The sequence below is a fragment of the Penicillium daleae genome (assembly GCF_028827525.1).
Source record: "Penicillium daleae strain IBT 16125 chromosome Unknown utg000009l_segment0_segment0, whole genome shotgun sequence".
Lineage (NCBI taxonomy): Eukaryota > Fungi > Ascomycota > Eurotiomycetes > Eurotiales > Aspergillaceae > Penicillium > Penicillium daleae.
In genome coordinates, this window is record NW_026623157.1 from 1,413,974 (window position 1) to 1,431,480 (window position 17,507).

At 51.0% G+C, this 17,507-nt stretch overlaps 5 protein-coding genes across 5 annotated transcripts; 3 read left to right on the forward strand and 2 right to left on the reverse strand.

The window, feature by feature from the left end:
• Positions 1-1,627: 1,627 nt before the first annotated feature.
• Positions 1,628-2,203, forward strand: N7458_011647 (uncharacterized protein; the record flags this gene model as incomplete). Its single annotated transcript, XM_056915029.1, has 2 exons — positions 1,628-1,807; positions 1,895-2,203. 2 exons carry the CDS (start codon positions 1,628-1,630, stop codon positions 2,201-2,203), a joined length of 489 nt encoding a protein of 162 aa, XP_056759783.1.
• Positions 2,204-4,073: 1,870 nt separating this feature from the next.
• N7458_011648 (RXT2 domain-containing protein) lies at positions 4,074-5,863 on the reverse strand (the record flags this gene model as incomplete). Its single annotated transcript, XM_056915030.1, has 4 exons — positions 4,074-5,278; positions 5,342-5,495; positions 5,598-5,719; positions 5,791-5,863. 4 exons carry the CDS (start codon positions 5,861-5,863, stop codon positions 4,074-4,076), a joined length of 1,554 nt encoding a protein of 517 aa, XP_056759784.1.
• Positions 5,864-6,647: 784 nt separating this feature from the next.
• On the reverse strand, positions 6,648-10,638 carry N7458_011649 (uncharacterized protein; the record flags this gene model as incomplete). Its single annotated transcript, XM_056915031.1, has 4 exons — positions 6,648-8,407; positions 8,465-8,578; positions 8,639-10,250; positions 10,345-10,638. The coding sequence occupies 4 exons, from the start codon at positions 10,636-10,638 to the stop codon at positions 6,648-6,650; spliced, it is 3,780 nt and encodes a 1,259-aa protein (XP_056759785.1).
• Positions 10,639-12,326: 1,688 nt separating this feature from the next.
• On the forward strand, positions 12,327-15,141 carry N7458_011650 (alpha/beta fold hydrolase; the record flags this gene model as incomplete). The annotated part of the gene is made up of 3 exons (XM_056915032.1): positions 12,327-13,184; positions 13,226-14,171; positions 14,228-15,141. The coding sequence occupies 3 exons, from the start codon at positions 12,327-12,329 to the stop codon at positions 15,139-15,141; spliced, it is 2,718 nt and encodes a 905-aa protein (XP_056759786.1).
• A 996-nt stretch (positions 15,142-16,137) lies between these two features.
• On the forward strand, positions 16,138-17,118 carry N7458_011651 (glutaredoxin; the record flags this gene model as incomplete). The annotated part of the gene is made up of 3 exons (XM_056915033.1): positions 16,138-16,212; positions 16,318-16,714; positions 16,805-17,118. The coding sequence occupies 3 exons, from the start codon at positions 16,138-16,140 to the stop codon at positions 17,116-17,118; spliced, it is 786 nt and encodes a 261-aa protein (XP_056759787.1).
• Positions 17,119-17,507: the final 389 nt, after the last annotated feature.

The following is a 17,507-nucleotide window of genomic DNA, read 5'->3' on the forward strand; positions in this document are numbered from 1 at the left end:
CGACGGGGTGTTAGACAAAACGCTAACGAGACCCCACGGGACTATAGAAACCTAGGACCTCAGTCATCCTTAAAACCTCATAGATCTTTTAACTGATCTTTCAACTGATCTTTCATTGACAATTATAATAAGTAACCTCTACTCGGTTATATAATTATATCATTCAGCTTAGAGGGAAGGAACTATTGGGTTACCCGTTATTAGACAATATAACCTAAATCGCAATCATTGCAAGAACTGCTAATCTCGTCCCTAACCCTCTCTCACTACTAGCCGTCTCCCCATTACTAGCCATTTCTCTCGTTACTAATCTCTATCATAGTGTTAAGCAAGCATGGAGAGAGGTCTAGGGACGGTCTGTTACAGTAATCGGCCGCCGTTGTCTAACACACATAGCATACGATCGTACCGATCATGACTATCGCCGTCACATCATATACACCTCCCACTCACCAGCTCTAACAACTCGGAGATTACAGCCCTATTCACAAATTAGGGTATTGAATAAACTTGGGTTTGTCAGGCACGAGTGGATCTGATTGGTGTAATCAGCGGGCGTGGCTTTTCCCTAAATATGGGGGATTGGCAGGTCGCTCACTCGCTGCAGGTTTGGAAACTCTTGGAGTTCGGAAGTTTTCTATTTTTAGGAGAGGCCCATTATGCCAGGAACATGAGATTTCGAGGCACGTTTAGGGGCCGCAGAGTGGTATTGGCAGTTGTTTAGGATGGTTGGGCGGTTATTCTGAACTCATTCAGTGATGATCCTAATATTCTGGTGAGGATAGATCGTAGATCGTACCTGAATCTCCTTCTAATGGAAAGGGGAAATTCTTAGATCCTCTAGTGTGCTAGTGCGATCGAGCATCAACTACTCTATGGCCTCGTACCCTGTTCCATGAGCTCTCCCCGGAGATGCTGTTTAACTTTCGATGGCTCTATTAATTTCGCCGTTCTCTTAATTCATTGAATAGGCGATCTGATGCTTTCCCTAAGTCGTAGTTTTTCAAATTTAGTACATCAGCTTTCTATTCCTGGTAAACTTCCCCGTATTTGCCGTCGTGCCTTATCTCCATCACATATACGGGATGAGGCTTCTAAAAATCCAACTTTGGGGCCAAACGTGTCCTACTGGCCATCTCTAACTACCTCGAGTTTGAATATGAACAAGGTGCTACCTTCTCGATACGATGCAAAAATACCTTCGCCTCTTCATCGTTTCTTAGCAGCTTGGCTCTACAGTCCGCTTTCTTGGCACTGTAGTGGAGTTCCTTGGCTCTATACATCGATACGAGCCTCATGGTGACCAGCATTCTGATGCATGCAAGGGACCTCCATTCAAGCCAAATGAAGCCTATTTAGGTTAGTACCATTACAGCAAGAGAGTTAACGAGCTGTGTATCCCCTTGATCAAACATATTCGGCTTCATAATCCTTCGGTGTCAACAAGATGTATAAAGTCGAGGAAGATTCCCCGCAATCCATAATTTATCTTCATCAACAACAGCTTCACAACTTCGACTTCCTCTTGACTCAGGCCAAGAACAATCAGGATTTCTTACAAACTTCTTTTCTTTTATCACACGAAACAAGAAACAAACATCTTTGAGTTCAATTAACCACCTTCATAATGCACTTCTCGCTCCTCGCCCTCTCTGCAGCCATTGCCCTGCCTCTGGTCAGCGGAAGTAACCTGCCCGGCCTGAGTGCTACTCAGTCCAAGCACGCTCAGGATATCATCGCTGAGGCCAAGCGTGAGGGTCTTGGTCTGCACGGCTGCACAGCTGGTATTGCGACTGCCCTTGTGGAGGTACGGACATACCAACATTCCCCCTTGGTCACATTTTTCTCCTTCCCCTTCTAATCCATAAAATGATCAACGAATAACCTCATACAGTCAAACATCCTGATTTATGCTAATCGGGGTGTCCCTTCCTCCCTCAACTACCCCCACGACGCTATTGGCTCTGATAACGACAGCGTCGGTATCTTCCAGCAGCGTGCCATGTACTACCCCGATATTGCGGCTGACATGGATGCCGCCAAATCTGCTGCTCAATTCTTCAAGAGGATGAAAGGCGTCAGTGGTTGGAAATCTATGGCAGTTGGAACCCTCTGCCAGCAGGTGCAAGGCTCTGCTTATCCTACTCGCTATGGCGAGCATGTTTCTGAGGCTGAGAACATTTGCAAAGCTGGTGGCATTTAGAATGAGCGTGAGCTATTTGCAGACTTTGCGGATATATGAGTCCCTGGCTATACAATGAGCGCGTGGTTTTTGATATTCATTTCGGCTCGCACTTTAGGTTTCTTTTGAATTTGTGATATATTGAATTTCTTTCTTAGCGTTTTTTTTTCTAATTGTCATCCTGAATCGAACTTCAATATTGATGGAGGTTTCTTTTGGCATATTCCTTGTTTAGTCAGGCCCTGCGCCGTCTATTCTTCAGCCTGTCGGGTATCCGGGCCTAATGATTACTCATGCAATGTTAGAGGCACCCCCAGGGGTCATTTCAGACTTCACATACCTGGAGGCTGTCAACTATGGGACCAACAAGTCCTTGCTTCTTGTTAGCGACACAGCAGGAACGAACGATCCTGACGTCGCACCCCGGGAAGAGTCGGAACGCAGCCAGTTTGTGGGCTGGTTTCTTCCTGCCAGCACTCATGGCCCTTCAGATGTGGCTCCGAAGCCCATATCTCGCAGCAGATATCGGGGAAGGCACTAGAAGCCGTCCTTCTAACCTCGAGCGCCTATACGAGCTAAGTCTCATGCAAGCCAGACTTAATATTGAGGACATCAATGCCCTCCTTCCACAGATGAGGTCTATTAAGTACCTCTCTCTAACCTTTCCATGCAAAACTTGTCTGGGACAATTGCAAAACACTGCTAGGCTGGAATCAGGCCTCAACAGCCTTTCTGTAACCCTCAAGTCTTTGTATATCAACCCTTTTTGCACCTCAATCTCACCCGGAGCAGCGGACGTCTACAAGGGGAACCAGGCTAGACTCAAACTTGCACACGGCTTGTTCAAATCATTCGGAAGATTGACTTTCATCAGCCTCCCTATTCCCTTACTTCTTAGCTAGGGTGAACATCAGGAGTGACTCGCTGAAGTTCTCCCAGAAACTCTGAAGAAACTTACCCTTCGAGATTGTTTTCATGAACATCTCATCCCGCATCGCTGGCCAAGGGAGTTGGTTCACGCAGTCGGGAACTTCCTTCTCAACGACACTCACCAGTTCCCGCGCCTGCGTAGCATCACGCTACTCATCGACGTGCAATCCGTAACTGTGGATTCGGTTCCTAGAACGGATAGGGATCAGCTGCGGAGGCTGGGTTGAGAGTGTGATATTCTTGTCCGCTTCATTGAGATTAATGGGGAGGACCTAGGGTGAGATGCTCTCTCTTCGTTCTTTTGTCTGATCAGACGGTTCATGGATCTAAACAAAGAAGATCACAATGACATGGTGGTCGAGTCTTATCAACTTTCATAGATACTCTTGTTAATTCTTACACATTTATGAGGGTAGCATATCTCTAAGGAATCTACCGATCGCATTACTTACACTCATTATCAGATTAGTGTTTCTTTAACAGGCATAATGAGATTGAATGTCACTGAAAAATGAAGGCCATTCGACGGAATATGTCCCTAATGTAGTCCGGAACACCCAAGAATGCGCTCTTCTCTACCATACAGTACAAAGTACAAAGACTTCGATCAAAGGCAGGACAATTCTACCCAAGTACGGCCGATAATAACCAGTGGATGGAAGAATCCAGTTACAATTGCAAACAAATCTGTATATTGCAAGCGCTAAGCGCCAAAAATAACACTATTTCCATTCTCCAGAGGGTATATTGACACCGCATTTGTCCAGGGCAAGTCGCCGAGGGCAAAAGTATATGGTATATTGGGGGAGATGAGCACCCACGCAAGGACAGAACACCACCAACACCACGCTATGAGGAACTAAAAAGGGCCCGACGAAATGAAAACCAAATATAAAGGCAGAAGAGAGACCATAGTAGATCGATGAACCCAGATCTAGAGTGGCAAAGGCTTGACAGTCTATTACTGTCGCCGGCCGCGGCCTCTTTTCGCTGCTGTCCGACTCTCGTCGACAGTCTCGACTTCGTCCTCGTCAGTGCCCTTCTTGAGATCCTCGCCCTCGGCGAGACCCCATTTCTCTCGGTCGTACCAGTCCTCGCCGTCACTCATCTCGCCCACATGACCCTCGGCCTTGCACCATTCCAATACATCGGCCTTCATGTGGGAAGCTCGTAGCAGGGATTCAAGCATATGCTCGAAGCCCCGCACGGTTTCTTCTTGCTTCTGGATATATGACCACAACAGGCGGCGAGTCTCCTCTGCTTCACCCGGAGGAAGACCAAAGTTAGCGTCGGGACGCACGGTCTCCGGAATGACGAAGAGTGGGTGGGGAGTTTGGAGGAAGCTGGAGTTGTCGGCAGATAGTGACGGGGACTGATTGTCATCAGAGGGGTTATTCGCGTTGGCTTGGGCTCGGGTCGTCATCCGGCGAGGCGGTTCTGGCGAGGAGCCGTCATGCATTTCGGTATCTTGTTCGTTCTCGTCTTCGTTGGCTTCGTTGTAATGTGTATGCTCTCCGTTTGTCTTGACTGCCTCCTTAGAGGTTGCCATCTCCTCCTGCCTTTCGGCAAGCCCATTGCGTGCACTCGCAGTATTGTTCTCGCTTGTTTTGTCAGATTCTTCGGCGGGATGCTGAGGAAGGTCCTTGACCATAGCGTCGGTTTCTTCGGATTTGAATTCCGTGACTGGCTCATGGGAGTCATTGCTGACTGCCATTATTCCCCCAGAGGCCGCGGGGACTTCAGTCATCTCAACATCGCCCTCCCCGACACGGCGTTCCTCTGCCGCACTATGTGTGGCCTGTCCCTCTTTCCCAAGGGCCGTCGTGGAAAGCACATCTTGCGGCCCATTCATATCGCTGCTGGCAGATGGCGTCCCGAGAGCACTTTGCCTCTGTTGTCCAGCAGACACAGTTCTAGTGTCCTCCACGATCCGAGGTTCAAAGATGTAACGATCATCGGGTATCTCAACGAGGCCGCAGGGCATCCAACTGCCATCGCCAAGGAACTTCCGATGCAGATTTCTTGCACGCCACAGGAGAGCTTTCTCTTGACGTAACTTTTCCTCGACGGCTTGTGTCATCTGCTCAAGAGCCTGGGAAGTGTACGGGTGAGACAGCGACGGGTGGACGGGTAGTTCGGAGGGGTGTTTGAGAGGGCATAGCAGCGCTGCAAGAGAAAATTAAAGAGTTAGCCCCTCGCAAGTTATCTGACAAAAGAAGTATGACCTACTCTCTAACGCGATCCCCGAAAACGGGTTCTCTTCTGCGGCCGCCGCATCAGCTTCAGAATCTTCATCCTCCTCGTAGAGCTCCTCTCCCTCCGAGTCGTAGCGAATCGGATTGTGCTGCAAAATATGACGTGTGTAACCGGCATGCTCGATTTTCTGTTTATAGTCAAGATCCTAGCCGTTAGCCTGCACGTCTTTCAACTTGGCGCAACGGAAACAGCGCCTCGCCGGTCTTCGGTCCGAAAGAGCACCACATACCTCTTTGTAGAATTCCTCTGCGTTTATATATCCTAATGCACCTTCACGGACATACTTCGCGTTCGCCTTCATCTTATTACCGCGATTCGTCGGCTGGGTAATGGCATCGTCCGGGCCCGAATCTAGCAGAGGATGGCACGTTAGAAACACAACTTCCTTGATGATCCAGGATGGAAAAGAATATTCCACTTACCCTCACGCTCTCTGCGTAGCGCCCGCTTCATGCCAACGATTGTATCGGCAATCAGCGCTGCTTGGGTCGCCATGGCTACGGTTCTGCGACTGAGTCGTCGGTTCAGACACGTCCGGGGTTCGCGTTGTGAGGGGTTTTGGAGGGGAGGACTCGAGGTGGCTCGAATTTTGATAGAGAACGAACCAGTATGCTGGTCTGGAGCAGTCAAAAACGACAGTCAGAAAGGGATTGTCAACGATGAAATGCACAACGAGCGAGGATGGGACGAAAGCTCGCGGAGACAGCTGCGAAGGCCGATCGCCGCTAACCGCTTCGGGACTGATTGTGATAAGAGTTCACGTGACTTGTTTGCCCTTACTATGAAGAGCGGGGATTCCACTATGAGAATACTAGACGTTCTGATATTCGGAATTGCTCAAGGCTATGTTGGGTCGATGTTCAACGAAATTCATGCTATGTAATCTGATGAACCATGACCCTCCAACCAGTCAGCTTGAAACCTATCTCAATGCTTTCTGCTTATTTTCAGTGCATAAATCATGATTATTTCGAGGCAACCTGACATTCAAGGCTGGTTTATCCCATAAGACAAAAGAATATTTCCAGCCAGTCCAGTTTACAACACTCATATCACCCTGGGAATCCAGGATACGAAGCATTCCAGGCGGGAAAGAAGGGTACATTCTCAAAGCCTCAGTGAGAGTGGTGAGACAATACTCCAACTTATTGCACGAGTCGAAATTGATCTCCTCTTCTGAATCAAATACTGATCGAATCTCATCCTGAAGCTTTGCAAGCACAACGCATTATCTGTATTCGCCAAAATGCAACCTAATTACATACACATCTCCTACCCCCTAATCGTCCGCATCAACCCACACAAGTATCCCCTTCTTATCAGCACGCATCTCACCGGTAGGCAGTACACGTAGCGTCTTATTAAAGTACGTATCCACAACAATCAACTGCGGCTGAATCCAGAGGCCCCGTTTCGCAGGGAGGATATTATACCGCACCGTGTGCCGGGACAGTGGCACCAATTGCACGACCGTTGTCTTGGGGCCGCTGAAAGCAAAGTGCTCGCTGGCTTCCATAATCAGGTTGAAGGTTAAGAAGTGGCTTGATGGATTCTCGAGTGTGTACTCCAGATTGAGCAAGCCCGGGAGCGAGATTGAGGGGGATGATGAGGCGAGGACGCGCGGTTCGCCCATTGGTACCACGAAGCGGGGGATCTCGAGGATTGTCGTGGTTGTGTTGGAGTCGAGGTCCGATGGATTTGTGGTTTTGTCGGAGCGCCGGTGCCAGGTTATTTCGAGAGCTACGTTGAGTGCTGCAGGACGGCGGTCGCCTAGGGTGATTTTCTGGATGTCGAGGGAGAAGTTGGATTCGCGCAGTTCTTCGGGGCTGATGTGTGGTGTTTCGGGGCTGACGAGGACTTCGGGGTTGATGGTTGATACGGCGCCGCCGGTTAAGGTGAGAAGTTTTAGAGAAATCTGGTCAATGATGAGGGGTTCCAGAGCGAATGAGACCACCTTTGAGTTGAGGCAATATCTCTGCGATAATCCACCGGCTGCCGAAGCAGGATCATCGCAGACCAAGTCATCGCTGACGGAGAAGAAGTCCGGCCAGGGGAGCGGGTGGATACAAGGCTTGAAGTCGTAATTGGCTTCAAATGGCCGAATGAATGAGAGATCCACGTTAATGACCTTCATAATGGGAGTCTGGATGTCGGAGACGACATGGTACACCGCAGAAATCTCCAAGGAATACTTTGCGGCATCCTGGGTGTCGGCAAGGACGACGGTAAGCTCTCTGTCAGAAGCACGCTCCATCACTCCGATAGTCTGGTTCAAGAAATGCGAAGCACCCTCTGTTGGGGAACTTGTTCCCGACTCTGATGGGCTCGAGCTGCCATCGAGCCATTGCAGTTTGGCTGAGGATTCAGGGCTACCGAAGAGTCTGATCTCTGCTGAGACGTCGGCACCCTCATCTTCTCCATTGTGAATGCCAATTTTCAGAACAACACGCTCGTTGGTATAGTATGTCTCCCGCAAGTTTGGAGTGGAGATCCGAATCTTGGGCGGCTTCGGCATGATCTTGCATCTTCCAGTATCCCTATCCTTGCCGACTCGTCGCCGCGACGGTCCTTTCTGAGTTTGTTGCCACCAGTAAGCATCCCGCAAGCCGTGGTCGGTTATCACATAGGCAAGATCGAACTTTTCTTCGTCCACCAGCATTGTGATTGAGGCGACCTGAGCCTCTCCAGCCTCGCGAGGGATACAAGTGAGGTTGTAAACTTTGGTCTGCGATGGTCCGATTGTCAGGTCGGCCATTCCAACCAACGTAGTCAAACCACCCGTTGGGGATTGAATGTCACCAGCCGAACTGTTTTCGCGGAGTGATAATGATGAGATGCAGCAGGGAGATGAGATATCAGCCTCTTCGTTGTGGTCAGATTGCAGCTTCACAGGTCGGAGACAGCCTTCGAAAACAAGCTTCACCTCCGATAATCGGATAGGCGCCGATCCCTTTTGGGCATAAGACGATATGATAAGTTGAGCTTGTAATGGCTCACCAACGTTGCCCTCGGACTTTTCAAATACGATGGAAGCAGTTACTGGGATACAATGTCAGCGTTGACGGATCCTGATTTCTTCAGCGACAAAAAGCTTACGACTCGTCATGACATCTTCTGCGCGAAGCACCACGGATGGTTTGGGCTTCTCAGCAGGGAGGGTGTCGAGACTCTTATGGATATCATAATGCCACGCAGGTCTCGGGGGGAACACTGTGCAAGCACCACATTAGAACAAGCAGTGGAATCAGGGCAGAGATGGTGTCGTCTTACCCTTGTTGAACAGCTCCCAGTCGACTCGCAGAACCGTCTCACTCTTTTGCATACGAATAGCGCTTTCTCTCAAAACCCGTCCAAAGCTTTCCATTAAGGACCACCAGCCTGATCTGCGCCAACTGAGAGTCAACCATAGTGGTTCAAGAATGGTATAAGCTTCAGACCACGAGCCGATACGCATGTACTCTTCGGCAATTTCAAGACTCAGTCTCTCGACTTGTCTTGTCTGTTGTCGCTTCGAGAATTCGTCAAGGGCGGCCTTTAATGAGCTCAATATCAATTCTGAGTGGTTAAAGCCTCCCTTGCCCGATTGCGGGGCTTCAATGTGCATCTCTGGCGCAAGGTATGTATCATACAAATAGGATTTGTTGGCGATCTGAGAAGCAGGGGATTGCCCGGGCGACATGCGGTCTTCATCTGGAATTTGCAGAGCAAGCGCTCGTCGCACCATCGTATGCTTGGCTGACCGATACAGCCAATATCCTTCGTGATGTAGATGCTCCCATGGGTTAACGCGTTCGCCAGTAGGAATGGACTTCTCGGGAGGATGAAAGATCGCCATCGCCATCGATTGGTCGCCCGAGGTTTCAGTTGATGGAGAGATTTCCGCACGGAGGATGAGCTGTGCCATCACCAAAGACCACCGAGCTTCCCAGGCCTCCCAGCCATAGTTCTTGCTACCCTTGCCTCGTCGGTTCACAATATCCTTTGTGCGAATTCTATGGTCAACCCAAAACCGAGTTGCAGAGGTTGTCTGACCTGTCCACATTAAGCAGCGAATGATCCGAATTGCGAGGGCGTCACCCAGAAGACGCGCGTCATTAAAACGAGGATCCCAGCCTGCAATGTTCTCAAAGACCTCCTGTCCAAATAAGGTCTCGTATGCACTCTCGTAGTTTCGGCAGGCAGCATCCATCTCCTGGCGAAACTCGGCAAATATTCCGAGTTTGAATTCATAGCGTACGTTCCAACCTTGCAAAGATAGTGTCTGGGAAGTACCAGTTGTCGGTGGTGCCGTTGGGGGAGGAATAGTGCTGCGATTTCGCTTGCGACGAGCATGCTTCGACAAGTCTCGGTAGTATTCTACTACGGATGGTTGGAGTAGAGAGAACAGCGATTTCACGAATTCCTTGAGCTCTGAAGAAGTCGCGTCTGGTGGGATCACGAAGATCGACTTCTGATCCAGGTTCGTTGCCCGTCGAATGCCAGCCACACGATCATCAATTTCCCCTTCGTAGCCCCCGTCACCATCTTCCGAGACCAGGACAACGAGGAAACGCGTCTTGAACCCGGAGGATGTCCATTCCTTCTTCAGGCTGTTTATTTCAATCTTGAGCTGATTATCACGTAGCGAATTCATGTTGGGATCTAGTGAGAATGGAAAGAAACTGATCACCGCTGCTGGGACCAGCTCTTGATGCTTGGTCACCCACAGCGGCGTGAGGAGGCCATCCGGAAAGGTGGGCGACCCTGGAGACAACGGGGAGATGGGCGAGTGGAGGACATATGGCGTGGTCGAGCCGGATGGAGTCCCGTCCGTGTCAATCGTAGGGCTTGTAGGTGCAGAGGTCTTGGGAGGATTGGCTTTGCGTGGAGGAAGTTGATAGGACTAGAATACATGGTCACAGATTAGCATCCTCGGCCCAAAACAAGGTCATGTCAATGCGGTCGTGTCGCAGTTGTACAAGAAGAGGGGAGCTTACCCGACTAGAACTCCTGATGCGATATGCTATATGCGGGGATGTTGCATTTCCACCTGAGGTGAGACCCGCTCTCCATGGCATCTGGGAGCCATCCTCCTCCAGCAGTGCTCTCCGCAACTCCTCCGCAACAGCCCCGCTCAGCGGTGGGAAGTCGGAGAAGATCCTGGGACCCTTTTCTGCTAGAAGTGGGTAGTCCACTGTAGGGTTCGCATCATTTTCAGTATCTGCCTCTAGCCCTGAGAGCAGGACCAAAGGAAGATTGTGGTTGACGTAGTCTTCCGGGTAAGCGTCCATTGCGGACAATTGGAGGATGTTGCGTCAGTCGGTCACCGCATCTCTGGTCGAATGGTTCAAAATTGGCCTGAAGTGGTGGTTGGCAAGAATGAATCAGTTGAATTCAAGCAGTCCAGCCCGTCTGTAGTTCAATTTCAAGAGGGTCCGATCTGAAAGCAGGAGGATGCTGTCGGCGCAGCTGTTGACTATTTGGAGCAACGTTGGTAGTACTAGTTGGGTCCAGCCATACTGCCGTGTCTGGCGGGCGGTCAGCGCCTCACAACAGCGGGACGCGTTTCAGGAAGAGTGTGAGGAAGCTGTCAGAAGTGTCAGATCCTTCAATAGTTCATAGTCAGTCAATTAACGATATCTATTTAGTAAGTATGTAGAGTATTTGAAATTGTTACTATAACGATGAACCTCTACCTTGTGAGAGTGTAGGACTGTCTTGCTTGAATATAGTCTCTGGCTACCGCAGCGTGTGTCCACTCGGTGGATATATATCTAGGGAAGAGACTATGGGATTGTTCAGCTTGGGGGGGGGGGGGGGGGGACTTTTATTTGGAAATTATGTATTCTCTGAATTAAAGATCAACCGTGCGTACTACTGTATTTAGGTTTATTCGCATCATTAACACGAGCCATCTCATCTTGAAGTTGGAACCATGTACGGAGTATAGTATGGGTGACGCACATCTCTGCTCCAGACTCCTGTCAGATTATTCGATGCATACCCCATGCAGTTCGTCCCAACCCTGCGCCTCGAATAATGCCGGACGCGCTCATCTCCGAGATCGCGCCGATCACTTGGCAGGATGGGCAACACTCCAGAAAATGTGCTCTGGCCCCGTAGGGTCTTCTAGAAGACCCTGCATTTTTGGTGGCATTCGATCGAGAGGGTCTACCTGGAATGAACTGAGGCTGAAACTATGAAGTATATAAGCATTGAGTTTTCTCGCTGGTCATCGAACTCTACAAGAATAACCGGACTGGAGAAATAAGAATCAAGATTGACCAATCCACGAGGGATCCATGGATCGGATGTTAAAGTTTCCCAAAGGAGCTGGACGGCGTTAAACTAAATTCCCAAGTAGGTTACTCGGTACACTTACTAGTTACTACTGTAGGGAGTAGTACATCGTAGGAGGAGCAGTGGTGGTACGAAGTTAAACTCGTGACTTGCAAGTACACAAACGAGTGGGAAATTGGACTCCATTCCGGTGGAGCTGAACTCGCGAACGCTAAAACCAGCCTCCAAAAACGAGCGATCATTTCTCCGGAGGTTCTTCGACTTCGTCTTGAAGTAGTCACGAGAGGTTCACTCCTTATTCCCCTCTTTTCTACTCATCCTCTTCAACTTTCTCTCCTGCCACACTCCTTTTCTTTTTTTCCCCGTCTGCCGTCTTCGAATTTTTGTTCTTTCTCTTTCTCTCAATCTTCCTCTCGTTCATTTTTCCTTGTCAGTCCCTCCACCACCAGTAAGGGGGTTTTCACTAGGGCCAAAGCAAAACCCGATAACTAGGTTTGCGCCCCTCTCCCCTTCAGAGGAACTGCAGCAGTTATCCATCAACTGCAGCAGAACATGCGCGTGGCCATTCGACGACTCCCACCCTGCATCTCTCGTTGATCTTCCCTCTCCCCCCGTGTCTGAAACCCCCGGACTCGCGGGCGGGTATACCATCCCTGAGACGACTGAACTATTGAACGCCATGCATCTCGAAGAGCCCTTCCCAGAGCCGCCCCAGCAGGCCGAATCCGCTTTACTCAATCGCCGTCGCCGTCGCAAGTCGCTCCCTCTGCGCGGCCACGGCCCTAATTCCTCGACAGATCCAACGTCGCCCGAAGTCATCTCGTCACTGATCTCATCCCTATCCGCGATCTCGGTACCCCTGAACTCGCATTTCGACAACGTGCCGCGCATCGACTCGAAAGATTCCTCCGACCCTGGCCTGCCGGATGTTCCGCAAACTGCACCGTGCTTCACCATCCCCCCTTCCAAGCAGAATGGATTTGGAATGAACTTTGGTTCCTACGCAACCACCGAAGATCCCCCGCATAGTCTCTTGCATCCAGATGATGCCGCCTCGTCGCCCGTTATTCGCATGGCCAGAGCGCCCCCATCTCCCAAATCGCCAAAATCCCCCCGCTCTCCGAGATTCAAACCATTCAAAGCAGCAGATTCAATTGTTCGGCCAGAATCAAGAGATTCCTACACATCTTTAAAGGCCGCACCGGAAGAATCCGTATTCGGGACCATTAGCGCAGAGCCCGCCCCTCGTCTCTCGAAGGCTCCTAGCATTGCGTCGAACAGTTCCGCCGGACGAACGAAGAGTTTGAAAGGTCATTTTGGCTTGTTGAAAAAGTCATCGCGCGAGTTCAACAACGATAAGGAAACGAAGGCTGATCGCCTGCGTCGGACCACCAGCCATAGCGATAGTTTGTGGCACAACACTCCACGGAGTCGAGCCAGTTTGCGCTCCATGTACTCCATGGCGGATGTCGCCGAGGAAAATGGGCCGAGTGGACTGGCGGAGAATGGCGTGAAAGAGGAACTAAGTGAGGGCTTAGTTGCCAGCACCCCCCGACCCGGGACCAGCCATCAATTCAGAACACCCCCGACGCGCACCATACCCCTGGTGGTATTGGAAGCGGTCGAATTATTCCCACGCGGGACTCTTCTCTGCGTCACCGACACAGCCAGTCTTCCGGCTCGAAGAAGCGGAGGTCTGCTCGTCACAGCCGATACTCGTCAACTGCCAGCCGGGATTCCACCCTTGCAGAGAATGGACTGCCGGGATCGAGCAACGACGCGGAGCAGGTGACTCGGAGGATCCAAGAGCTGAAAGACCAGCAACAGAAGATCAAAAGTGAGCTGGAAGTTGATGATAGCCCCAGCAAGTCTACAACGACCACACCTGTCAAACCGTCGAAGCCATCACGCAGCACCAGCCAAGTGGATCAGAGCCGCCTCTCCAAACCGCAGAACGGCTCTGTCTATGATCGTTCGGCCATGAATGAAAGTGCTCCGTCGCCATCAGTCATGACTGGCAAGAGCCGTGCCGGAAGGCCGGGTCAACCATTGTCTTCCAAGCCTACCAACTTCTCTCCCCAGATGCAAAGACAGTCGTCTGACAAACTCGAGCATGAGAAAAACGGTTACAGACGGTCCTTGGAGCCCACCTCTCCCACCCTGTCCCATCGCCGAACGCCATCTGGTCCTACACTGGTCGGCCGTCACTCACTTAATAATGAGAGACCATCCAGTGCAGATTCGATCGACCTGGCTGTGGACGATTATATCTTCTCTCCGAAACTCACCCAGAAAGTACCCCACCCAACTACGGGCCGCACCATCGCATTTTCTGAGGTGGGCGATCCCAAGGGTCACGTTGTTCTTTGCTGTCTCGGCATGGGACTCACCCGGTATCTCATGGCATTCTATGATGAGCTTGCCCGGACGCTGAACCTGCGCTTGGTAACCCTCGACCGTCCCGGGGTTGGTGAAAGTGGGCCACATCAACTGGATGAACCCAGCACTCCTCTCAGTTGGCCAGGTAAGTTTTGTTCTATTTATTCTTTGTAGTCATTTCTCCGGCTAACTCCCGAGTAGATGATGTTGCCATTGTGTGTAACTATCTACGGGTGACTAAATTCTCCATCCTGGCTCACTCGGCCGGTGCCATCTACGCTCTGGCCACGGCCTTGCGAATCCCTCAGCACATCCGCGGGCGCATCCATCTCCTTGCTCCCTGGATCCCTCCGTCCCAACTTTCCAGCATCGGCTCCCAGAAAGAGCCCGTGCCCACCAATGCCGTCCCTTACTCTCAAAGAATCCTCCGTGCTCTTCCCACGTCTCTTCTCAAAGTGGCCAACACCAGCTTCATGAGTGCTACTAGTGCTAGCATCACTACTAGCCTACCCAAGTCTCCACGACGAGCGAAGAAGAAGACCACCAAAGAAGCCCCCAAGGAAGAGGCCCCTGCCCTACCAGCCGCCACTTCGAGCATTGAGCCAAAATCTCCCCTGCCCGTGGAACCCTCCAAACCATCGAATGTCACCCATGCAGCGTACAGAAAAAGTGATGCGACTCTCGGATCACGTGCCAAGTCTCCAGAGGAAGAGGTGGAAAGACAGCGGGACTATGACACCAGACTCACTCACAAGATTTGGGCGCTGGCCACCGCCAATGCCAACCCTGCGGTTGACCTTTTGATATGCTTGGAACGTCGCCAGACCATCGGATTCCGCTACGTGGATATCACACGAGCTACTGTGATCCACCATGGTAGCAAGGACACTCGCGTGCCGGTCGAAAATGTCCAATGGCTGGGCAAGACAATGCGGCGCTGCGAGGTGCGAATCCTCGAGGGCGAAGGCCACGGTCTTATGGCCTCTGCGAGCGTGATGGGCAATGTCCTGACCGAGATTGCCAAGGAGTGGGAAGACTGGACGACCATCGTCCAGGGTCGTCGTCGGGCGACTGCTCAACAGGCTACACGACCGAGTCTTTCCCTCCAAGCCTGATCAGGAATGGTTAGATGAAACCTTCTTCCTTCTTCAAGATCCTGGACATCACACTTCAACCTCCTCGTTCTCTTCTCTTTGACCCTCATTTCCTCACTCCTACGCGTTACGTTTACCCTTGCCCTCAACCATACCCCGGTGGTCCTATTCCACTTCCTAATCACCCGTAATCGTCACCATCATCTTCCCACCAGGTACCACAGCAGGCTCTGTGGTCCCGAATCCTGGCTATTCTCCCTCTACCTACACATATTATGCACCCTACCACCATACTACATAAACCTAATAGTGGCTGATGTACGCCCCGTCTATGGATTCATGTGGAGTCGCGCCTGGACCAAAACCCTGTGATTTAGCAAAATACCCATGTCAGCTTTCAAACTAATTTCATCTTATTGAACCTGCCCTGCAAATTGATGAAATAACGTAGCTCGCTAAGAGGCTTCCTCTTACCATGCCACTCCGTAGCTTACCCCATGCCAAGCATCGCGCTCAGACCGGTCCCAGTCCCGCCCGCCTTCAGGGATGACACGCTGACCAGGCGCTTACCCCTAGAAATCAGAAACCATCCCCACATCCCCCAAGAACCACCGCCAAATGTCTCACACAAGACGCTATATACCTAATTCAGCGCATTCTTGAATCAATCAACACGAACACCGTCTCAGAATCATCACTGCAATATATCACCATTCGCTAAAAAATACACCGTCCATGACCCAGCCAAGCCAGCGCGCAGAAGCTTGATCAACCAATTTCTTGGCGCCCGCAGCCGAACCTGTTACGTTGCGCTACCAGATTGGACCCCGAGGAGCACGGCGGTTCGGGACATTTCTATGCTCGGCCTCTGTCGCTGCAGTTCTAGACTTGGTTCCCTTTTCCAACCAACATCCTGCTTACGAACCTAGTCGCATCTACTACTTCTACCACCCCCTGAGCCTTTGAACGACATTTAGCGACGATACTAGGAGTGCGTGAAAGCGGCATTGCGTCAGGATGCCTTCCCAACGGCGTGTGCGACTGCTTGTCGTCGCTGTTATTGCGATCTTGGTCTTGACCTTTTATTACTCGGTATGACTTGAGAAGCCCCTCTACGTCTTGCTTGCCACCGCGCTTTCTTTCCAATTCTGCACACGTTTCTTGGAGTATGCTTCTGACGGACTGTTTGCGTTATAGGACGAAGCGAGCAAAATACAGAACCAGAAGTTCTACCGATCTACACTGGAAGCCATGCGGGCCAAGGAAGAGGCGAAGCATACGAAACCGAACGATAAGATCCAGGATACTACTGTCAAGCCCGGCACCGGCGCTGGAGGTGCGCAGGTTGGCAGTGCTGATGTCGAGCGACCCGCTGTGCCGCTGGCGAAGGGGACGGAGAACAAGAACGAGGAAATGGAGGAGATTCCTATTGCGGGGCGGACGAAGATGACGGTGCCCAAGGCCAAGGGTGTGCAGGATTCGTCTTTGAATACGGGGGCATCGGACGAGGACAAGAAGGTGGAAGATGAGAAGGAGAGCGCCGAGCAGCTGGATGCAAAGAGCGAGCTGAACTCGATTCTGAAGAGAGCTCCAGGTATGATTGCGCTGTCCACTACGGCGGCTTGATTGCTACGCATTTCCAAAGAGTTTTAAAACCCAATACTAACCCGCAATCCTGCTCTAGTCATCATATTCTCCAAATCCTATTGTCCGCACAGCAAGAGAGCCAAGAATATCTTGCTGGGCCACTACGATATCACACCAGAGCCATTCGTCGTTGAGCTCGACCAGCACCCGATCGGACCGGCTCTTCAACAACTTCTGAAGGAGAATACCGGACGGGGAACTGTTCCCAATGTCCTGGTGAATGGCAAGAGTATTGGAGGTGGAGACGACGTGGCTGCCCTGGATCAGAGCGACGAGCTGGCATCGAAGCTACGACAACTGGGCGGGAAGTGGATTGCGGAGGTCGTGCATAAGACTCCGGAATCTGCGTAATTGTGAGGGAGGACTGCAATTGTTGAACTATCTTTTGTCATGACCATGTCCTGGATACGGACCGGCGTTTATTGAGTTGTTATTGGGTAGTGTACATAATTTGTATCAAAGAATCGAGCGCGAGCGCGAGCTTTTGACCACGTGACCATTACATAATTTCCATTGAGCAACCCAGACAAACTGAAATGCCATATCAATCAGGTTACAAATGTCCGCTCATAACCAATCACGTGATGATAAAGATCACCCGATAAGCAACCCTACGCTAATCCCGAACAGGCCCTAAGCGACGCACAATCTCGTGACGTGCAATTTCGCTCCACCATCAACTCCAAGCCGAATTTTGATCCTCCCGACATCGACAATTCAACCCCCTCGGCCAATTCCAC